The sequence below is a fragment of the Oncorhynchus kisutch genome, unplaced genomic scaffold (genome assembly GCF_002021735.2).
Source record: "Oncorhynchus kisutch isolate 150728-3 unplaced genomic scaffold, Okis_V2 scaffold1071, whole genome shotgun sequence".
Lineage (NCBI taxonomy): Eukaryota > Metazoa > Chordata > Actinopteri > Salmoniformes > Salmonidae > Oncorhynchus > Oncorhynchus kisutch.
Window position 1 is genome coordinate 35,613 of NW_022263016.1, and position 24,862 is coordinate 60,474.

The window sequence follows — 24,862 nt, forward strand, 5'->3', positions numbered from 1 at the left end:
GGTACACACACACACAAGAAGAGGCACACACACACACACACACACACACACACACACACACCACACACACACACATGGACGCAAGCACACACACAAGCACACACACACATCAATGCAAGCACACACACACACTAACAGACACAGACAGACTCACTGGCGCAGGCACGTGGGTTTGCACACACACCACTTGTAGCCTATACTTAAACTGTACATTAACGCGCATCTTGACTACCGGCTGGCAGGAGGGTACAGAAACCGCCTTAAATCGAGTAGTTACAACCCGTGACACCCTATCGCTGTTGCCCAGTGAAAGAATGCAACTTTACAAACTAGCCATTCAGCCTGGAACCGCAGGAGATTCAGGACATCTGCCCGCGACGTACCACGTCCTTTGCTCGCGCTGATCTCTCCGCATAAGACTATTGTCTCGTCTGGTCATGCAGAAAAGCACTTGTTCTAGCGGTAGATATTCTGATGCTAATTCCACTGGCAGTAAACAGATGTTGTGTTGATGCTGCCATGTTATCCATATGTTTGGGGTGTATAAAAGGATGTTTAAAACGCTATCATAATATTTGCTTTTGCATTTCAGCGGGTTGGATAGAGGATTCGGCTACTTCGCCAGTGACATAAGTTGATTTCCTTCAACAATTCCAGCCTGTTAAAGTAAAGTAAAGAAATAACAATTGAAATGTAGATTTTTTAAAATGATTTTATGTAAAAAAAAGTATATCATATTTTCAAGTTTTAAATATTAAACACGAAACACTTATAAGACAGTTATAATCAGCCTACATTATATGGTGACTATTACGCACGTAGCCATGATGTGTGAAGGGTTTATTGGCCTATAACTCCTCATTGGAAATAAAACAACAGATAATTATCTCTCACTACAGTCTTCTAGGATTGGTCGGCTCTACTGTCAATCATACGCCCCAAGCCTAAACGGGATGAATGGGATGTAGCCTACTCATCTATTCGCCGTAGTGCGCTCCCTCTCGCTCACACGCCTGTTGGCCAAGTGATGGGAGACAACCACCGATACTTTGTTTTTACGCACAGGGTGCGGACACACCTGACCCGAGTATCTTTTCGTTTCGTTTGGAATTCCGTATGAATGGAGCTGGAAATTTGGTTCATTCATCACTAAATAATAAGAAGTCCGTTATAAGCAGCGTATAGGCAAGTTGTGGAATTATGTCAATTTCACCAGGATTTTTGCAGTGGAAGAGGAGCGAATAACTTTAGCCAATATGCGTTTTTGGATTATGACTCGTCTCGCCCGACTGTCCTATGGAATATAGCCCAATATATCAGAACCTGCATTTGGTCTCATCATCCCCCGTGAAGAATAAACTATTTGTTTTCTGCATCATGTTGTCCCTGTGGGTGTATATGATATATTGCTGCGTCGGATACTGTTCAACCATGCCAAGTCTGATGGTCAGTACAGCCAGCAGTAAACATTCACAACATCTCGAAACAGTTGACCCTAACAGAACTCAACCCCGACTCCAAAACGAAGGGGACTTGGAATCCGAACACCAAGAAGATCCGTTAGATTCTTTAGATCCGTTATTCGGCGCATCATCCAGGGACGTGTTAAATAATGAGAGTGATTTGGACAGCAGAGGAGGGGAGGACTGGGATGAGATTCGAAGCGAGCAGAGGACGTTGGATAATAATGTCGTGTCAAGTCTCTTTAACGTGTCAGGGCCGGTGGAGAGTAAGAAGTTGCCCCAGGCGATTATCATCGGGGTGAAGAAGGGAGGCACACGGGCGCTGCTGGAGTTCCTCCGCGTGCATCCCGACATTAGAGCTGTTGGGGCCGAGCCGCACTTCTTTGATCGGAACTATGACAAGGGACTGGAGTGGTACAGGTACATACACGTAATAACGTCTCATACACTTATAATAACGTTAACTGATCAGAATATAAACGAATTTTGTATATACTACTAAAATAATTCATAATTTGCCATTTAATTGAGCCCATCTATTTAATTTAATTTATTTTGTATCCCATCTTCATTTCTAGGCTACTATTCAGTCTATAACACATACATATGTCATAGGTTGGCTGGTCGATTAATGGGTTTCTGAGAAACACCGTTATTTTTAGAGACTCACAAAGAACATCAAACAAAAGCTCAAGGCTGTCAGGGAAGAATATCTACGTTTAGAATATTATGTTCGCTGGCCTCTACATCTCTTCACATAGCTATTGGAGGACTAATGCATGCAGTGTCTATAAACACACCTCTAAGATAACATGCAACACTATGATTAGATGGACATATGGCCATTGTGCTGAGTGGAAAAAATAACCAGGTTGATTAGCATGGATTTAAACACACACACACATGGACATAAGCACACACACACACACACACTCACACACACACCACACACACACACACACATCAATGCAAGCACACACACACACACACACACACACACACACACACACACACACACACACACACACACACACACACACACACACACACACACACACACACACAGAGAATAGAAATAGGCCTACGCCACACAATGGTAACAGTTAGTTAAAGTAATCAGTGCCTGTAGTTAAGTTAATTAAAGTAGTGACCATTCACTGTGGCGCATGTGGTTGGTGAATATAGACCTACAGTAGTTCTGAAAAACTGTACCATGAATGTGCAGACACTATGGGTATCCAATGGAATGTGTTTATGAATGTATATCCTGTTCAAGGGGAAAATAAAACACATTTTCATTGGGCCAATAAAGCTATAATAAAGTTCTAATGAAGCTAGAAGTCTCTCCTCACAGTGTGATGAGTGTGAACTGAGGAATGTATCACTCTAACAGCTGACTACCAACTCAATACAATCTAAACACCACCTTGGTGTAGTCAACCACTCCATATAAAGTATAGTCCTGAGTCATAGGGAGAGTCCCAAATGGCACACATAGGCTCTGGTCAAAAGAAGTGGGAATAGGGTGCCATTTGGGACTAGGGCCGATATGGGCCTAATAAAAGGGCCCATATTCAATTACGCACCTTAAATGACACATAGAAACTGACTTGTTTGACAGTTCCTTCTAGAGCTCAGACAAACATTCTACAGCTTCCATTCAGTTTGATAGTTCCTTCTAGAGCTCAGACAAACATTCGACAGCTTCCATTCCGTTTGACAGTTCTACAGCTTCCATTCAGTTTGACAATTCCTTCTGGAGCTCAGACAAACATTATTCAGCTTCCATTCAGTTTGACAGTTCCTTCTCGAGCTCAGAGAAACATTATAGAGCTTTTATTCAGTTTGACAGTTCCTCCTAGAGGTCAGACAAACATTCTACAGCTTCCATTCAGTTTGACAGTTCCTTCTAGAGCTCAGACAAACATTCTTCAGCTTCCATTCAGTTTGACAGTTCCTTCTAGAGCTCAGATAAACATTCTACAGCTTCCATTCAGTTTGATAGTTCCTTCTCGAGCTCAGAGAAACATTATAGAGCTTCTATTCAGTTTTTCTTCTGGAGTTTAGACCCAAACAGCACATGGTTTACTGCCAGGAGTAAACAGACTAAATTATGACATCATCCCCTAGCAGCCAGAAGCATCGTAATTCAATTGAGTGCTCCCGGTTCCAGGGATCGATTCTTAGGCTGTGATTCCCTTTACGACAACACAGCTTTAACCATGCTTGGTTCCCAAATGGCACCGTATTCCCTATATAGAGCACTACTTCTGAACGGAGCTCATAGAGCTCATATCACACTATGTAGGGCATAGGGTGCCACTTGGGACACAGACAATGAGTTAATTTCAAATTCCAGGGATCCAAAGCTATAGGAACAGTGAACAGTTTGCCCAGTGTTCAACAATGTGTGGTTGTAATGATCAATATCTCAGTGCATCTCAGTGAGTTCCCAGTGTTAGCTAGACCTGTTGTAACCCACAGCATCACAACAGGCCTCTCTCTCTGTTCTAAACAACTATAACCTGTTCCTGATTCAATCATTGACATGACCTCCGTAAAGTATCAGAGTGATATGTAAAGTTAAATCATTTCAGGAATTCTGCGGCTTTTAATTGAAGACTGAAAAACAGCAGATGAGCCACTTTATCAACATTGAAACGTGTACCTTTGTTGGTTTCTTTGAGGAGCCATCTACATGGACTTGAGCCATCTACATGGACTTGAGCCATCTAAATTGAGCCATCTACATGGACTTGAGCCATCTACATGGACTTGAGCCATCTACATGGACTTGAGCCATCTAAATTGAGCCATCTACATGGACTTGAGCCATCTACGTGGACTTGAGCCATCTAAATTGAGCCATCTACATGGACTTGAGCCATCTACATGGACTTGAGCCATCTACATGGACTTGAGCCATCTAAATTGAGCCATCTACATGGACTTGAGCCATCTACATGGACTTGAGCCATCTACATGGACTTGAGCCATCTACATGGACTTGAGCCATCTACATTGAGCCATCTACATGGACTTGAGCCATCTAAATTGAGCCATCTAAATGGACTTGAGCCATCTACATGGACTTGAGCCATCTAAATTGAGCCATCTAAATGGACTTGAGCCATCTAAATTGAGCCATCTAAATGGACTTGAGCCATCTAAATCGAGCCATCTACATGGACTTGAGCCATCTACATGGACTTGAGCCATCTACATGGACTTGAGCCATCTAAATTGAGCCATCTACATGGAATTGAACCATCTACATGGACTTGAGCCATCTAAATCGAGCCATCTAAATGGACTTGAGCCATCTAAATTGAGCCATCTAAATGGACTTGAGCCATCTAAATCGAGCCATCTACATGGACTTGAGCCATCTACATGGACTTGAGCCATCTACATTGAGCCATCTAAATGGACTTGAGCCATCTAAATCGAGCCATCTACATGGACTTGAGCCATCTACATGGACTTGAGCCATCTACATTGAGCCATCTACATGGACTTGAGCCATCTAAATTGAGCCATCTACATGGACTTGAGCCATCTACATGGACTTGAGCCATCTACATTGAGCCATCTACATGGACTTGAGCCATCTACATGGACTTGAGCCATGGAGATTAGTAGTCAATGTCAACGGCTCCTTAATGCTACTAGTTCAACGCTGTCTTCATCAACCTCTCTTCATGACCCTACAATGGAGGAAGACAGGGGAGCTAAGTTCAAACAACTTCTGGGTTCAGCTGCTCCAAGACACTTGTGTTGAGGTTGACCAACGCACTGTGACGGGGGGGGGGGGGGGGGGGGGGGTCTTTAGTGCCTCTTCACTGACTGAGAAGAGAAGAGATGACATTCAACAAGGAACGACAGTTTCTTCCTCTGGTGGTTTATGGAGTCTTTAAGCATCATATTTCATGACTCGATCAGAACGGCAAACTGATGTAGTAGGATCTGTGTTGATCATAGAAGCTGGAGGCTATTGGCGGAGATAAAGAGCTGGAAGACAGTAAACGTCTGAGTGACATCTGACATATTTATGTTAGCTAAAGGTGAACATGCAAAAGCTCATCCTCTGGCTCAGAACTGGTATTTCTAAACACATTAGAGCTGCAGGTTCATGACTGTGTAGGCCTACAGTAAGTATCCACAGTGTAGAAACATAGTGCAGGTGTATATGTAGGATGTAATGAAAGAACCCTGTATCTGATTGCCTGGAGTGGTTGTTAGGTTAATTAAAACCCCTCAGCTTGAGTAAAGCCCAGACAGACCATTCAGACCCCAGCCAGACCATTCAGACCCCAGTCAGACCATTCAGACCCCAGTCAGACCATTCAGACCCCAGTCAGACTAGAGCACCATGACCTCAGACAGCCAAGGAACAATACAGCCACCCATTAATGATGCTTCTGTTCAGGGACTAGGGAGGGAGGGAGGGAGGGAGGGAGGGAGGGAGGGAGGGAGGGAGGGAGGGAGGGAGGGAGGGAGGGAGGGAGGGAGGGAGGGAGGGAGGGAGGGAGGGAGAGGGAGAGAGGGAGGGAAGGAGGGGAAACCCCACAGGTGTCTGTACTAATGACCATCACTAGTGACCGTCACCACCCTGGATCAACAGAGTCATCTCCCTCTACTCTGTCTTTTAGTGAAGTCACAGTGGAGGGAGGGAGGGCCGAGGTCACATGGTCATCCACATACCAACCAGTAAACTTACTGTTAAAACATTCTAGATGATCAGAAAGGGTGCCAGTTATTCAGGGTTACTTGAGCAGGCCCAACTTGTTCACCATGGAGGACAGTCCTCTTACCATGAGGTTAGTTATTTCAGTGTTGGTCCTAACTTTATCCTTAGGAGGGGATGGACAGGGAGAGGGTATGGTGTGGCTTGACTAACTCTCATAAAGCCTCCGCCACTGTGCTTGGGGAGAGGAGGTGCAGGGGAGGAGAGAGAGGGGGCTGAGGAGCAGCTCTGCTGGGTGGCCTGGTTCAGGCCCGTCCCCCGTGGAGGCATTGATCTCTGCTGCCCACATCTCCACACTGTTGGTCCAACAGTGCTGTAGAAGCCCCCCACCCTGCAGTCTAGAGCCACACAGAGAGGAGAGGCCATACACATAGACTAACTACAACACACAATATGGTCGCCTTGAAAGGGGATTCTCATCTAGTCCTTCTATTTCTATGGCCAAGGCCTGGCGCAGCGGGGACTCCGGCTACAGATATAGCCAGTTGGCCACGTTTTCACGGAATATAGACGTGCTTACACCAAGAGGCAGAAAGACAGGAGCTGCCAGACAAATTGTAGGCTGCACGCTCACACATACAGGAGGGAGGGAGCGCGGGAGGAGGGAGCGCAGGAGGAGGGAGCTCCCAAAGGCAGTGGGAATGTTCTTTTCCATTCCAACCGTCCTCCTCCTTTCTCTATAAGTCTCTGTTTTATTTCCCAGTTAGACTTCTTGACTTATTCTCTTCTTGATACTATGAATTTAGAGAGTAGAACATCTGGGCACCACATGCTGCTGGAATCAAAAGGCATGAAGTGATCCTGGAAAACGAACCCGTTCTGTTGAAATGTGACATGAAGTGATCCTGGAAAACGAACCCGTTCTGTTGAAATGTGACATGAAGTGATCCTGGAAAACGAACCCGTTCTGTTGAAATATGACATGAAGTGATCCTGGAAAACGAACCCGTTCTGTTGAAATATGACATGAAGTGACCCTGGAAAACAAACCCATTTTGTTGAAATGTGATAGTGTGGGGTTTTTCTATTCTCGTCAGCTTGCTATCTCACTGACATTGTCAGAGGAAGGGAAACTGGGTGGGAGCTGGGTGGGAGCTGGGTGGGAGCTGGGTGGGAGCTGGGTGGGAGCTGGGTCGGAGCTGGGTGGGAGCTGGGTAGGAGCTGGGTCGGAGCTGGATGGGAGCTGGGTCGGAGCTGGGTGGGAGCTGGGTGGGAGCTGGGTGGGAGCTGGGTCGGAGCTGGGTGGGAGCTGGGTGGGAGCTGGGTCGGAGCTGGGTGGGAGCTGGGTCGGAGCTGGGTGGGAGCTGGTTCGGAGCTGGGTCGGAGCTGGTTCGGAGCTGGGTGTGAGCTTGGTGGGAGCTGGTTCGGAGCTGGGTGTGAGCTTGGTGGGAGCTGGGTGGGAGCTGGGTCGGAGCTGGGTTTGGGATAGGTGTATACAGAGAAAGATGGGGCTGAGTCCCAATTAGCACCCTATCCCCTATATAATGCCAGTTTGACCAGAGCTTTATCTGCCCTGGTCAAAAGTAGTGCCTTTTCTAGGAAATAGAGTGCTGTTGGGGACGCAGCCAGAGAGAGGGCAGTAAATTGAAAGTGAGTCTTTAGAATCTGCAGTGGCGGTGGGGGTGTACAGCTGTCTGAAAGAGGAGCAGAGGAACCCCTGGGGTTTGTATTAACCCTAGTGATAATAGAACAGGGCCATTCGAGGGAAACATGGTTTCTCTTCACTTTATGTTGTATGCAAGTGCTTTTTCAACTTGAATCCTTCAGAATGTTGCCTTCAAATGGAACTCTGGGTTCTGGAACTCTGGGTTCTGGAACTCTGGGTTCTGGAACTCTGGGTTCTGGAACTCTGGATTCTGAAACTCTGGGTTCTGGAACTCTGGGTTCTGGAACTCTGGATTCTGGAACTCTGGGTTCTGGAACTCTGGGTTCTGGAACTCTGAGGCCAGCAGGATGGACAGATTGTTAACACTGAGCCTCAGTGTTCTCTATTCTGTTCTGAAAGTTGACTCTCCTCCTGAGGTCTTTCAGAGGGAGAAGTTATATTTCCCTTCAGGTAGTTCATACAAGTACATTTCTTTTTGCTGACTACAAACTCTTAGTAGTTTTTATGGACAGGGGAATAAAATGGTTTAAGAAGCAGGAAAGCCATCCATGTAGATTCTTCCCAGCTAAATTCAATGCATCAGCATATTGATAGGCAGGAAAAGAACAGAACATCTGTTGAGAATGAGGAACGGGCCCAACGGGGGGCTACAGTAGGTATTGAAATATGCTGACATTTGTTTCTGAACATTCCCGAAATAGTTGACTTTTAGCTGACGCAGCTCTGTGAACGGTATCGGTTAAAGACCTACTTTTACTTCTTGGACTCTTCAATAGCTGGAAAACTAAAGTTAATCTCTCATCAAACTATTATCAATCAGGGATGGAAACTGTCATTTCAGGTGGTAAAACCCGGGGGTTTTATAGGAGGTCATCAGACCACAGCACTTTGTCAGACACTTAGAAGAACATGAACACATTGTGGTTCAGTTCAGTTGTTTAGTTTTCTCCTTCTCTGTCCTCCTGGAGTTGTTGTGTAGTTCTCTCCTTCTCTGTCATCCTGGAGTTGTTTAGTTCTCTCCTTCTATGTCCTCCTGGAGTTGTTTAGTTCTCTCCTTCTCTGTCCTCCTGGAGTTGTTGTTTAGTTCTCTCCTTCTCTGTCATCCTGGAGTTGTTGTGTAGTTCTCTCCTTCTCTGTCCTCCTGGAGTTGTTGTTTAGTTCTCTCCTTCTCTGTCCTCCTGGAGTTGTTGTTTATTCTCTCCTTCTCTGTCCTCCTGGAGTTGTTGTTTAGTTCTCTCCTTCTCTGTCCTCCTGGAGTTGTTGTTTAGTTCTCTCCTTCTCTGTCCTCCTGGAGTTGTTGTTTAGTTCTCTCCTTCTCTGTCCTCCTGGAGTTGTTTAGTTCTCTCCTTCTCTGTCCTCCTGGAGTTGTTGTTTAGTTCTCTCCTTCTCTGTCCTCCTGGAGTTGTTGTTTATTCTCTCCTTCTCTGTCCTCCTGGAGTTGTTGTTTATTCTCTCCTTCTCTGTCCTCCTGGAGTTGTTGTGTAGTTCTCTCCTTCTCTGTCCTCCTGGAGTTGTTGTTTAGTTCTCTCCTTCTCTGTCCTCCTGGAGTTGTTTAGTTCTCTCCTTCTCTGTCCTCCTGGAGTTGTTGTGTAGTTCTCTCTGTCCTCCTGGAGTTGTTGTTTAGTTCTCTCCTTCTCTATCCTCCTGGAGTTGTTGTTTAGTTCTCTCCTTCTCTATCCTCCTGGAGTTGTTGTTTAGTTCTCTCCTTCTCTGTCCTCCTGGAGTTGTTGTTTAGTTCTCTCCTTCTCTGTCCTCCTGGAGTTGTTTAGTTCTCTCCTTCTCTGTCCTCCTGGAGTTGTTGTTTAGTTCTCTCCTTCTCTGTCCTCCTGGAGTTGTTGTTTAGTTCTCTCCTTCTCTATCCTCCTGGAGTTGTTGTTTAGTTCTCTCCTTCTCTATCCTCCTGGAGTTGTTTAGTTCTCTCCTTCTCTGTCCTCCTGGAGTTGTTGTTTAGTTCTCTCCTTCTCTGTCCTCCTGGAGTTGTTTAGTTCTCTCCTTCTCTGTCCTCCTGGAGTTGTTGTTTAGTTCTCTCCTTCTCTATCCTCCTGGAGTTGTTGTTTAGTTCTCTAGACCTGCACATCTCTGATGTGATTACTGATCAGATCCTGTCAGAAGGTTGTCCATCCCTGATGTTATTACTGATCAGGTCCTGTCAGACTGTTGTACATCTCTGATGTGATTACTGATCAGGTCCTGTCAGACTGTTGTACATCTCTGATGTTATTACTGATCAGATCCTGTCAGACTGTAGACCTGCACATCCCTGCAGCAGCTAGGATAGAGCCATGAGTTGAATTTCCAAAGTAATTTATCAAACAAATCACCTTGCAGGAAACATATAGTTTTGGGCAGGAAGAAGTTTCTTTCGCAGAATATTTTGTCACATTTTGCAGAACATTTATTTTGCTGATTGTAAGTCGCTCTGGATAAGACAGTCTGCTAAATGGTCAAAATGTATAACTGTAATTGATCCATCCTTGCCACCCTGACAGAGGTGTTGGGTCTGTTGTTCTGTTAACAGCAGGTAGGCAGAGAGTGATAAAACTGCTATGCGGTAGCGCAAGGCTGAAAGTGACAGATCTATGGGTGGCAAGGAGCTAACCCGAAAGGTTGCTGGTTCGAATCCTCAGCCAACTAGTTAAAACATCTGTTCATGTGCCCTTGAGCAAGGCACTTAACCCTAATTGACCCTGTAAATGTAAAACCAGAGGAGGGCATACACATTACGCCTCTTCCCTGCACTTCTCCTCTCACCTTCTCTCTAGACCTGGGCCTCTTCTCCGCCCTTCTTCTCCTATCTCCTCTCTAGACCTGGGCCTCTTCTCCACCCTTCTCCTCTCATCTTCTCTCTAGACCTGGGCCTCTTCCCTGTCCTTCTCCTCTCACATTCTCTCTAGACCTGGGCCTCTTCTCCGCCCTTCTCCTCTCATCTTCTCTCTAGACCTGGGCCTCTTCTCTGCCCTTCTCCTCTCACCTTCTCTCTAGACCTGGGCCTCTTCTCCGCCCTTCTCCTCTCATCTTCTCTCTAGACCTGGGCCTCTTCTCCGCCCTTCTCCTCTCGTCTTCTCTCTAGACCTGGGCCTCTTCTCCGCCCTTCTCCTCTCATCTTCTCTCTAGACCTGGGCCTTCTTCCAACTGTTAATCAGGTGTCCTTGATTCCTGCTGCTGCATATTGCTGGTATGAGAAGGGTAGAGGAGTGGATAGAAAAGGAGGGGAGGAGAGCATGGGAAAACCTTTCTCTGCATTATCTGTGTTGACAGGAATGCTGTAGAGATATTGGAACATAAGAGCACAGTGAAGAAGGCACTGAGTGCACAGAGAGAGAGAGAGAGAGAGAGAGAGAGTGATGAGAACGTCTTTTACACGGTTGATAAGAGAACGTTCCACCGGTATCTACGACCAAAGAACAGCCTCATCCTTCCTTCTAAGAAGCTGTTCTCTTTGATTCATGTCTGGAACTTGTCTAACAGAAATGTTGCCAGATTATTCTGAGTGTCTGCATACCATCACCTCTTAGCCCGTGTCTGGTGGTCTGAGGAGAGGAGTGGTTCCCACAGTAGTAGAACCTATGGTCCTGGTCCTCCCCTCTGAGCTGGTAGATAGTAATGGACACTATAGTCCTGGGGAATCCTCCCCTCTGAGCTGGTAGATAGTAATGGACACTATAGTCCTGGGGAATCATCCCCTCTGAGCTGGTAGATAGTAATGGACACTATAGTCCTGGGGAATCCTCCCCTCTGAGCTGGTAGATAGTAATGGACACTATAGTCCTGGGGAATCATCCCCTCTGAGCTGGTAGATAGTAATGGACACTATAGTCCTGGGGAATCCTCCCCTCTGAGCTGGTAGATAGTAGTAGAGCCTATAGTCCTGGTGAATCCTGTCTGTTTAAATTCTAATCATGATCGTAGTTAATAAGTTATTGAAAGCCTGTGCTCACCTCATTCAGATTACAATGGACCAGTTATGGAAGTACCGTTTTATTTGGATATAAATGTAGAGATAAAAGTACATGACTATACACCACACCCCTTCCCCAAGTCAGCCGACAGCAACAGCCAAGCACAACAACAAGCTCCATAGAGCCAGTCAGTCAGGGATGTAAATTCCTACCTTTGAACCTATTCCCTGATAGCAACAGATATCAACACTGACCAGCAGCTTCAAACAGCCTCTGTCTAGAAGGAGATTGGTTAATGAAGTCACCTGACAGACCAGCAGCTTCAAACAGCCTCTGTCTAGAAGGAGATTGGTTAATGAAGTCACCTGACAGACCAGCAGCTTCAAACAGCCTCTGTCTAGAAGGAGATTGGTTAATGAAGTCACCTGACAGACCAGCAGCATCAAACAGCCTCTGTCTAGAAGGAGATTGGTTAATGAAGTCACCTGACAGACCAGCAGCTTCAAACAGCCTCTGTCTAGAAGGAGATTGGTTAATGAAGTCACCTGACAGACCAGCAGCATCAAACAGCCTCTGTCTAGAAGGAGATTGGTTAATGAAGTCACCTGACAGACCAGCAGCTTCAAACAGCCTCTGTCTAGAAGGAGATTGGTTAATGAAGTCACCTGACAGACCAGCAGCTTCAAACAGCCTCTGTCTAGAAGGAGATTGGTTAATGAAGTCACCTGACAGACCAGCAGCTTCAAACAGCCTCTGTCTAGAAGGAGATTGGTTAATGAAGTCACCTGACAGACCAGCAGCTTCAAACAGCCTCTGTCTAGAAGGAGATTGGTTAATGAAGTCACCTGACAGACCAGCAGACACAACACAGCAGTTTCACAGCTCACACAGACACACAGTGATTAGGGGCTGGAGCTAGGAGTTATCTAGTGGTTCGGGAGGAGGAAGAAGAGGAGGAGGAGGAAGAGCAGGAGGAGGAGGACAGGAAGTGTATGTTACATCTCTATTGGCTGATAGAGGAAGATGCTTTGCAACCTATTGGTTCCTCCAGGCAATCTAGGTTATTAACACAGAAACAATTGTGAAAGATTGTTACATCTGCCCCCAAGGGCACTCTTCTTCACTCCTCTAGCCTGAGACGGTGTTCCCTCTCTGTCTCTCTGTTCTTCTCTCTCGCTTTCTCTTTGTCTCTCTTTCTCATCTCTATTATTTCTCTCTCTCGTTCTCATTCTCTCTCTTTCTCTCCTCTCTATCTTACTCTCTCTTCTCTCCTCTCTATCTTACTCTCTCTTCTCTCCTCTCTATCTTACTCTCTCTTCTCTCCTCTCTATCTTACTCTCTCTTCTCTCCTCTCTATCTTACTCTCTCTTTCTCTCCTCTCTATCTTACTCTCTCTTCTCTCCTCTCTATCTTACTCTCTCTTCTCTCCTCTCTATCTTACTCTCTCTTCTCTCCTCTCTATCTTACTCTCTCTTTCTCTCCTCTCTATCTTACTCTCTCTTCTCTCCTCTCTATCTTACTCTCTCTTCTCTCCTCTCTATCTTACTCTCTCTTCTCTCCTCTCTATCTTACTCTCTCTTCTCTCCTCTCTATCTTACTCTCTCTTCTCTCCTCTCTATCTTACTCTCTCTTCTCTCCTCTCTATCTTACTCTCTCTTCTCTCCTCTCTATCTTACTCTCTCTTCTCTCCTCTCTATCTTACTCTCTCTTCTCTCCTCTCTATCTTACTCTCTCTTCTCTCCTCTCTATCTTACTCTCTCTTCTCTCCTCTCTATCTTACTCTCTCTTCTCTCCTCTCTATCTTACTCTCTCTTCTCTCCTCTCTATCTTACTCTCTCTTCTCTCCTCTCTATCTTACTCTCTCTTCTCTCCTCTCTATCTTACTCTCTCTTCTCTCCTCTCTATCTTACTCTCTCTTCTCTCCTCTCTATCTTACTCTCTCTTCTCTCCTCTCTATCTTACTCTCTCTTCTCTCCTCTCTATCTTACTCTCTCTTCTCTCCTCTCTATCTTACTCTCTCTTCTCTCCTCTCTATCTTACTCTCTCTTCTCTCCTCTCTATCTTACTCTCTCTTCTCTCCCTCAATTAAATGAAATTCAAATGGCTTTTTTATATCTATTTGTGGGTCTGTGTGATCTGAGGGAAATATGTGTCTCTAATATGGTCATACATTTGTCTGGAGGTTAGGAAGTGCAGCTCAGTTTCCACCTTGTGGGCAGTGAGCACAGAGCCAGGTCTGCCAACAGCAGCCTCTCTCAATAGTAAGGCTCTGCTCACTGAGTCTGTACATAGTCAAAGCTTTCCTTCATTTTGGGTCAGTCTCAGTGGTCAGTATTCTGCCACTATGTACTCTCTGTGTAGGGCCAAATATAATTCTAGTTTGCTCTGGGTTGTTTTGTTAATTCTTTCCAGTGTGTCAAGTAATTATCTTTTTGTTTTCTCGTGATTTGGTTGGGTCTAATTGTGCTGCTGTCCTGGGGCTCTGTAGGGTGTGTTTGTGTTTGTGAACAGAGCCCCAGGACCAGCTTGCTTAGGCGACTCTTCTCCAGGTTCATCTCTCTGTAGGTGATGGCTTTGTTATGGAAGGTTTGGGAATCACTTCATTTTAGGTGGTTGTAGAATTGAATTACTCTTTTCTGGATTTTGATAATTATCGGGTATCGGCCTAATTCTGCTCTGCATGCATGATTTGGTGTTCTACGTTGTACACGGGGGATGTTTTTGCAGAATTCTGCATGCAGTGTCAATTTGGTGTTTGTCCCATTTTGTAAATGATTGGTCAGTGAGCGGACCCCAGATCTCACAAACAGAAAGGGCACTGGGTTCTGTAACTGAAGGGTTTTTAGACAGGTCCTATTTAGTGTGTCAAATGTTCCTTTTTATGTATGCTGTTTTGTGCTCTGGGGCATCATGGGAGATGGAATTTGGTATTTGTCGTCCTGGCAACTGGACCGTTTTTGGAACACCATTATTTTTGGTCTTACTGAGATTTACTGTCAGGGCCCTGGTCTGGCAGAATCTGTGCAGAATATCTAAGTGCTGCTGTAGGCTTTCCTTGGTCGGGGACAGAAGCACCAGATCATCAGCAAATAGGAGAATTTGATTTAGTAGGTTGAGCTGCATACCTGTCTCACCCCACAGCCTTGTGGAAAGAAATGTGTGTTTTTTGCCAATTTTAACAACACTTGTTGGGTGTGTACATGGATTTTATAATGTCGTATGATTTCCCCCCAACACCGCTTTCAAACAATGTTTCTCTCTGTCTCTCTCTGTCTCTCTCTCTCTCTCTCTCTCTCCCTGTTTCTCTCTGTCTCTCTCTCTCTCTCTCTCTCTCTCATATCTATCTAATGCATTATTCATCCGTCTTCCATCCAGGTTTGTTTTGCTCTGGGACTAAAGTGTGCAGTTTGATTGGTAGTAAGTTTCTCTGTGACTCCCTCAGGGCCTTGACAAAATACACTCCGCTTGTGTATCCAAGAGATACGGCATATAATTGCAGAAGTGTTGCAGTGATGCTGATAGCGAGCTGTAGTGGTTGGTGTTTTGTTCACACCTCACACAGTAATAGGGAGAGAGGGAGATGGAAACGTATGAGTGGAGTGGAGAGAGATGGTATCGAGAGACTAATGGGGAAGAGGTTTTGTTGGTTTCTGTGATTGCGACAGAAGGAAAGAGCAACCCCCCTGTGTGTTTGTTTTGGAGTAATGAGGTCTTTCCAAAAGGAGCGTTCCCCATAGGTCAAGGACCCACCCCAAGGCTCCAGTCAGCAGTGCTCAGCTAGGGCTTTACCATGCCTGTTTCTGCAGTAGTTGGTTGCACATATTCAGAAGGAGATCAGCAAATACCTTACTTTTGACAAAGTAGTAGTTTAGTAGTATTTATAACTGTGTTAGTCATTGTTAAAAATAGTAATAACTCTACTTACGAGACAAATACTATCAACCAACCATCTCCTAATGTTAGTCACTGTACTAATGTAGTATTAGATATATACTACCAACCAACCATCTCCTAATGTTAGTGACTGTACTAATGTAGTATTAGATATATACTACCAACCAACCATCTCCTAATGTTAGTCACTGTACTAATGTAGTATTAGATATATACTACCATCCATCTCCTAATGTTAGTCACTGTACTAATGTAGTATTAGATATATACTACCAACCAACCATCTCCTAATGTTAGTCACTGTACTAATGTAGTATTAGATATATACTACCAACCATCTCCTAATGTTAGTGAATGTACTAATGTAGTAATAGATATATACTACCATCCATCTCCTAATGTTAGTGACTGTACTAATGTAGTATTAGATATATTCTACCAACCATCTCCTAATGTTAGTGACTGTACTAATGTAGTATTAGATATATACTACCATCCATCTCCTAATGTTAGTGACTGTACTAATGTAGTATTAGAGATATACAACCAACCATCTCCTAATGTTAGTGACTGTACTAATGTAGTATTAGAGATATACTACCAACCAACCATCTCCTAATGTTAGTCACTGTACTAATGTAGTATTAGATATATACTACCAACCAACCATCTCCTAATGTTAGTGACTGTACTAATGTAGTATTAGATATATACTACCAACCAACCATCTCCTAATGTTAGTCACTGTACTAATGTAGTATTAGATATATACTACCATCCATCTCCTAATGTTAGTCACTGTACTAATGTAGTATTAGATATATACTACCAACCATCTCCTAATGTTAGTCACTGTACTAATGTAGTATTAGATATATACTACCATCCATCTCCTAATGTTAGTCACTGTACTAATGTAGTATTAGATATATACTACCAACCAACCATCTCCTAATGTTAGTCACTGTACTAATGTAGTATTAGATATATACTACCAACCAACCATCTCCTAATGTTAGTGACTGTACTAATGTAGTATTAGATATATACTACCAACCAACCATCTCCTAATGTTAGTCACTGTACTAATGTAGTATTAGATATATACTATCAACCAACCATCTCCTAATGTTAGTCACTGTACTAATGTAGTATTAGATATATACTACCAACCAACCATCTCCTAATGTTAGTGACTGTACTAATGTAGTATTAGATATATACTATCAACCAACCATCTCCTAATGTTAGTGAATGTACTAATGTAGTATTAGATATATACTACCAACCATCTCCTAATGCTAGTGACTGTACTAATGTAGTATTAGATATATACTACCAACCAACCATCTCCTAATGTTAGTGACTGTACTAATGTAGTATTAGATATATACTACCAACCATCTCCTAATGTTAGTGACTGTACTAATGTAGTATTAGATATATACTACCAACCATCTCCTAATGTTAGTCACTGTACTAATGTAGTATTAGATATATACTACCAACCAACCATCTCCTAATGTTAGTGACTGTACTAATGTAGTATTAGATATATACTACCATCCATCTCCTAATGTTAGTGACTGTACTAATGTAGTATTAGATATATACTACCAACCATCTCCTAATGTTAGTGACTGTACTAATGTAGTATTTGATATATACTACCAACCATCTCCTAATGTTAGTGACTGTACTAATGTAGTATTAGATATATACTACCAACCATCTCCTAATGTTAGTGACTGTACTAATGTAGTAATAGATATATACTACCAACCATCTCCTAATGTTAGTGACTGTACTAATGTAGTGTTAGATATATATACTACCAACCAACCATCTCCTAATGTTAGTGACTGTACTAATGTAGTATTAGATATATACTACCAACCATCTCCTAATGTTAGTGACTGTACTAATGTAGTATTAGATATATACTACCAGCCATCTCCTAATGTTAGTGACTGTACTAATGTAGTATTAGATATATACTACCAGCCATCTCCTAATGTTAGTGACTGTACTAATGTAGTATTAGATATATACTACCAACCATCTCCTAATGTTAGTGACTGTACTAATGTAGTATTAGATATATACTACCATCCATCTCCTAATGCTAGTGACTGTACTAATGTAGTATTAGATATATACTACCATCCATCTCCTAATGTTAGTGACTGTACTAATGTAGTATTTGATATATACTACCAACCGTCTCCTAATGTTAGTGACTCTACTAATGTAATGTTATCTAACTGTCTTCCTCTTTTCTCCACTACCCTGCCTCCTCCCCTCCCTTCCCTCCTCCCCTCCCTTCCCTCCTCCCCTCCCTTCCCTCCTCCCCTCCTTCCTCCCCTCCCTCCTACACTCCCTCCTACCCTCTCTCCTACACTCCTTCCTCCCCTCCCTCCAACCCTCCCTCCTCCCTTACCCCTCTAAGTCTACTACCCCTCACTAGTCTACTACCCCTATCTCCCTCCCTCCTTTCCTATCCTTCTAATGCACTACAAGGACTAAAACCCCTAATGCCTATGTGTTTAGGCTCAGTCAAAAGCTCTGGTGGCCCACTTTAGCCATTACCCTGAGCCCTGGTCATTACCCTGAGCCCTGGGCATTACCCTGGTCTGGGGCTGCAGTTAACTGGCTAATTCATTATCTAAAAGAGTCAGGTCAGCTCAGTAAGAGGGTATGGACAGACAGACAGACAGACAGACAGACAGACAGACAGACAGACAGACAGACAGACAGACAGACAGACAGACAGACAGACAGACAGACAGACAGACAGACATACAGACAGACAGACAGACAGACAGACAGACAGACAGACAGACAGACAGACAGACAGACAGACAGACAGACAGACAGACAGACAGACAGACAGAGGGACAGGGGGATCTGATCCTAGATCAGCGTTCCTATTCCACAACGCTTGATCCTTTATGTCTCCGTGAGTTATCTGACCTGATTGCACAGTCTGACTACTCCTGAACTATAGCCTGGATGCTGCATGGTCCCAGGGTGTAATTTCTAAACTATAGCCTGGCTGCTGCATGGTCCCAGGGTGTAACTTCTAAACTATAGCCTGGATGCTGCATGGTCCCAGGGTGTAACTCCTAAACTATAGCCTGGATGCTGCATGGTCCCAGGCTATAACTCCTGAACTGTAGCCTGGATGCTGCATGGTCCCAGGGTGTAACTCCTAAACTATAGCCTGGATGCTGCATGGTCCCAGGGTGTAACTCCTAAACTATAGCCTGGATGCTGCATGTTCCCAGGCTATAACTCCTGAACTATAGCCTGGATGCTTAATGGTCCCAGGCTGTAACTCCTAAACTATAGCCTGAATGCTGCATGGTCCCAGGCTGTAACTCCTGAACCACACAGTGCCTTAGCCCAATACTAACCTCTTCATCTTGCCATGTCTCTAACTCTCCATCTCTCCATGTCTCCACCTCTCCACCTCTCTATCTCTCCACCTCTCCATGTCTCCATGTCTCCACCTCTCCATGTCTCCATGTCTCCACCTCTCCACCTCTCTATCTCTCCACCTCTCCATGTCTCCAACTCTACATCTCTCCATGTCTCCATCTCTCCATCTCGCCACCTGTCCACCTCTCCATCTCTCCATGCCTCCATGTCTCCATGTCTCCACCTCTCCACCTCTCTATCTCTCCACCTCTCCACATCTCCAACTCTACATCCCTCCATGTCTCCAACTCTCCATCTCTCCACCTCTCCACCTCTCCATCTCTCCATGTCTCCATGTCTCCACCTCTCCACCTCTCCACCTCTCCAACTCTCCATCTCTCCACCTCTCCACCTCTCCATCTCTCCATGTCTCCATGTCTCCACCTCTCCACCTCTCCAACTCTCCATCTCTCCACCTCTCCACCTCTCCACCTCTCCATCTCTCCATGTCTCCATGTCTCCACCTCTCCACCTCTCCACCTCTCCATCTCTCCACCTCTCCACCTCTCCATCTCTCCATCTCATGGAGTGCTTCACAGTCCTGTCTTTATCATGTGTATATAATAACAAACCTCTCCATCTCTCCTCTCCTTAGAGACCGTATGCCTGAGACTCAGGAGGGTCAGATCACCATGGAGAAGACCCCCAGCTACTACGTCACTAAAGATGTCCCCGCCCGTATCCACACCATGTCCCCAGACACCAGGCTGATTGTGGTGGTCCGAGACCCCGTCACCAGGGCCATCTCAGACTACACTCAGACCCGCTCCAAGAAACCTGACATACCCTCCTTTGAGAGCCTCGCCTTCAAGAACAGAACTACGGGTCTCATCGACACGTCCTGGAGCGCCGTCCAGATCGGGATGTATGCCAAGCACCTAGAACGCTGGCTGCAGTACTTCCCCAAGGAGCAGCTCCTCTTCATCAGCGGGGAGAGGTTGATCTCCGACCCAGCCGGGGAGATGACACGCGTACAGGACTTCCTGGGCCTCAGGAGGGTAGTCGGTCACAAACACTTTCACTTCAACCCAGCCAAGGGCTTCCCCTGTCTGAAGAGGCCGGAGGGGAATAGTAAACCTCACTGTCTGGGGAAAACCAAAGGAAGGATTCATCCTAATATTGACCCTGAGGTGGTACAGAAACTGAGGGACTTTTATCAACCTTTCAACAGGAGGTTTTATCAGATGACGGGACATGACTTTGGATGGGGTTCATGGAGCTGAGCGACGGAGACATTGAGTGAATCCAAAATGGAACCCTATTCCCTATGTAGCGCACTACCCTGGTCAATAGTAGTGCACTATAACATTGGACAAAATGGCACCCTCTTCCCTATGAAGCGCACAACCCTGGTCAATAGTAGTGCACTATAACATTGGACAAAATGGCACCCTCTTCCCTATGTAGAGCACTACCCTGGTCAATAGTAGTGCATTATTGAGGTTGTTGTACACTATTCTGGTGAAATGTAGTGCACTACTGAGGTGTTATGGTGCCCTTTCAGACAGAGATGTTGTATCTTTCTTTGAGGGGTTTTAGGTTGTAATTGTAACATTTTAGAGATATTGTTATACTGTGTATATAAGGTGTGTAAAAAGTACAGAAGTCTATTTTCTGATAATTTATTTCTAGGATATTATGAACTCACTGAGCTGCCTATCCATGTTTGTTGAGGATCATCACACATCTTTACATTCCTGTTTTTAAAATAATAGTTTGAAGGGCATTTTGTAATCTTGAAATTACCTCAGAAAAATACATGTGCAGGAATTGTGGAGATGAAAAATCTAACAGCAGAATTGTGTTACGGGTAGCAGCACTCGACCAGCAGGGTTTAGGCTAGAGCTATTGTTTCCCTTCATAGACATGCAATGACTTCATAATGCTGCATTGGCTCATTCTCCCTACCTTTACCATGTTGGTTTTAACATGGCTGTACGAATACCACACCATCTCAGCAAGAATGGTTCACTCACAAAGGTTGGTAGAATGAGGACGTAGAAATATTGTAACGAGCAGAGAATTAGGGTCATTGAACACGGAGGAACTTCTCTGTAGCCGCTTGGTTTTTACAAGATGTTAATAACCACTCAAGGAGTCCAAATCAACCTCCCTGCTCACTTAATCGTTCACTACTTATGACCAGGACCCATGGGGCATTTAGGGAACAGGGAACCATTTGGGATGCCCTCCCAGTGTCACTATGACAGCTATATCAATACAGTAATAATTCATCATCACATCAATTACACGTGAGTGATGTCACATTACAACTGAGTGATGTCACAGTGCCGCTGAGTGATGTCACAGTGCAGCTGAGTGATCTGTAGTCCTGTTAGGTAAAGTTAACAGGACTGCTGTTGGATCAGATGTTATCACCACAGCCCTCTGTAGTCCTGTTGGGTAAAGTTAACAGCTGTTGGATCAGATGTTATCACCACAGCCCTCTGTAGTCCTGTTGGGTAAAGTTAACAGGACTGCTGTTGGATCAGATGTTATCACCACAGCCCTCTGTAGTCCTGTTGGGTAAAGTTAACAGCTGTTGGATCAGATGTTATCACCACAGCCCTCTGTAGTCCTGTTGGGTAAAGTTAACAGCTGTTGGATCAGATGTTATCACCACAGCCCTCTGTAGTCCTGTTAGGTAAAGTTAACAGGACTGCTGTTGGATCAGATGTTATCACCACAGCCCTCTGTAGTCCTGTTGGGTAAAGTTAACAGCTGTTGGATCAGATGTTATCACCACAGCCCTCTGTAGTCCTGTTGGGTAAAGTTAACAGGACTGCTGTTGGATCAGATGTTATCACCACAGCCCTCTGTAGTCCTGTTAGGTAAAGTTAACAGCTGTTGGATCAGATGTTATCACCACAGCCCTCTGTAGTCCTGTTGGGTAAAGTTAACAGCTGTTGGATCAGATGTTATCACCACAGCCCTCTGTAGTCCTGTTGGGTAAAGTTAACAGCTGTTGGATCAGATGTTATCACCACAGCCCTCTGTAGTCCTGTTGGGTAAAGTTAACAGCTGTTGGATCAGATGTTATCACCACAGCCCTCTGTAGTCCTGTTGGGTAAAGTTAACAGCTGTTGGATCAGATGTTATCACCACAGCCCTCTGTAGTCCTGTTGGGTAAAGTTAACAGGACTGCTGTTGGATCAGATGTTATCACCACAGCCCTCTGTAGTCCTGTTGGGTAAAGTTAACAGCTGTTGGATCAGATGTTATCACCACAGCCCTCTGTAGTCCTGTTGGGTAAAGTTAACAGGACTGCTGTTGGATCAGATGTTATCACCACAGCCCTCTGTAGTCCTGTTGGGTAAAGTTAACAGGACTGCTGTTGGATCAGATGTTATCACCACAGCCCTCTGTAGTCCTGTTGGGTAAAGTTAACAGCTGTTGGATCAGATGTTATCACCACAGCCCTCTGTAGTCCTGTTGGGTAAAGTTAACAGGACTGCTGTTGGATCAGATGTTATCACCACAGCCCTCTGTAGTCCTGTTGGGTAAAGTTAACAGGACTGCTGTTGGATCAGATGTTATCACCACAGCCCTCTGTAGTCCTGTTGGGTAAAGTTAACAGCTGTTGGATCAGATGTTATCACCACAGCCCTCTGTAGTCCTGTTGGGTAAAGTTAACAGCTGTTGGATCAGACCACATTTATTGGGAACTCAATGGTGCATTGTTGTGTTATTGTTGTTGAAATGGAAATTCAAAGTCTGCGATTCAATCCGATCGCCCGTTGCAGTGCTCTTGACATCAGAAAGTCATTTCCAGCTGAGCCAACGTTAACAGAGGTTTACCTTGAAGGTCACCTCTGTGAACGTGGGAACATTACCTCTGTGAACGTGGGAACATTACCTCTTCGAACGTGGGAACATTACCTCTGTGATAGTGTGCAGCACTGTAGCGAGCCTTGAATTGAATCGTGACCAACGTCTTGCTATTCAGGGCTCACAATTCCTTTCTCCTAAGTCTGTGTATGGGTGAGTTTTATTCATCCCTATACAGAGAGATACGCCAATGACAATGTTTCTACCCATCAAATATGATGATAATGTTAATAATGATAATGATAAAAAATCTGTATCCAACTATTTTGCTGCATAGTTTCCATTTTACAAAGATGTAAATGAGGCCGTTGTGAGTAACATGGCGTCATTGTTGTTATTTCTTTCAAGTAAGGAATATATCTATTTTACCAAAACAAAATGATCCTCTGAATGTCACATTGTCATAAAACTACACGACACCTTTGACATGTGTTATAACTACATTATAAACAAATTATACAGTCTTATGACCAGCTTATAAAGCCCCTGTCATCTCTCCTCATTGTCTTCGGTGACTACGTCATTGGAGCCCTTAGCACTGAGCACAGTGGCACCAGAGGGGTTGTCTGACGCTGCCTTGAACCTCATTAGCCAGACAGGTTAATGAGCGCAGTTAGCATTAGTGTTAGCGTTAGCGACTCAATGGAACACTACCACGCTTGTCGCCATGGTCACAGCACCATGTGTCAGGTCCCTCTCTAAGCAGGAGAAGAGACAGATGATCAAAACACTGCCATTCCTCTGAGAGCCTGATATTTGATAACACCTGACACTGTAAAGAAGGAGAGCCTGATAGTAGATAACCCCTGACACTGTAAAGAAGTAGAGTCTGATAGTAGATAACCCCTGACACTGTAAAGAAGGAGAGCCTGATAGTAGATAACCCCTGACACTGTAAAGAAGTAGAGCCTGATAGTAGATAACCCCTGACACTGTAAAGAAGTAGAGCCTGATAGTAGATAACCCCTGACACTGTAAAGAAGTAGAGCCTGATAGTAGATAACCCCTGACACTGTAAAGAAGTAGAGCCTGATAGTAGATAACCCCTGATACTGTAAAGAAGGAGAGCCTGATAGTAGATAACCCCTGACACTGTAAAGAAGTAGAGCCTGATAGTAGATAACCCCTGACACTGTAAAGAAGTAGAGCCTGATAGTAGATAACCCCTGATACTGTAAAGAAGGAGAGCCTGATAGTAGATAACCCCTGACACTGTAAAGAAGGAGAGCCTGATAGTAGATAACCCCTGACACTGTAAAGAAGAAGAGCCTGATATTTCATAACCCCTGATACTGTAAAGAAGGAGAGCCTGATAGTAGATAACCCCTGACACTGTAAAGAAGTAGAGCCTGATAGTAGATAACCCCTGACACTGTAAAGAAGTAGAGCCTGATAGTAGATAACCCCTGATACTGTAAAGAAGGAGAGCCTGATAGTAGATAACCCCTGACACTGTAAAGAAGTCATGTCAGGTCAACACGATTGTTCAGTTTTTCGATCGGTCATTTTTTCGAATTCCCTATGATTGGGTTTGTGTTGGAGGGAATTGATCATCTGTATCTGTATGTAAGTGTACTAAAATCAAATCAAATCAAACGTATTTATATAGCCCTTCATACATCAGCTGATATCTCAAAGTGCTGTACAGAAACCCAGCCTAAAACCCCAAACAGCAAGCAATACAGGTGTAGAAGCACAGTGGCTAGGAAAAACTCCCTAGAAAGGCCAAAACCTAGGAAGAAACCGAGAGAGGAACCAGGCTATGAGGGGTGGCCAGTCCTCTTCTGGCTGTGCCGGGTGGAGATTATAACAGAACACGGCCAAGATGTTCAAATGTTCATAAATGACCAGCATGGTCGTATAATAGGTCTGGGACAGGTAGCACGTCCGGTGAACAGGTCAGGATTCCATAGCCGCAGGCAGAACAGTTGAAACTGGAGCAGCA

At 44.6% G+C, this 24,862-nt stretch overlaps 1 protein-coding gene across 2 annotated transcripts; it reads left to right on the plus strand.

The window, feature by feature from the left end:
• The first annotated feature begins 262 nt into the window (after positions 1-262).
• LOC116364368 (heparan sulfate glucosamine 3-O-sulfotransferase 3B1-like) lies at positions 263-24,585 on the plus strand. 2 transcript variants are annotated; one of them, XR_004207948.1, is made up of 3 exons: positions 263-1,883; positions 19,685-21,674; positions 21,734-24,585. XR_004207948.1 is itself a non-coding variant. In XM_031817559.1 (2 exons), exons 1-2 carry the CDS (start codon positions 1,297-1,299, stop codon positions 20,310-20,312), a joined length of 1,215 nt encoding a protein of 404 aa, XP_031673419.1. In that variant the 5' UTR covers positions 263-1,296; the 3' UTR covers positions 20,313-24,585. The 2 variants fall into 2 exon arrangements, 1 of the variants encoding a protein (XP_031673419.1); XM_031817559.1 differs by having other exon boundaries at positions 19,685-24,585.
• The last annotated feature ends 277 nt before the right edge of the window (positions 24,586-24,862 follow it).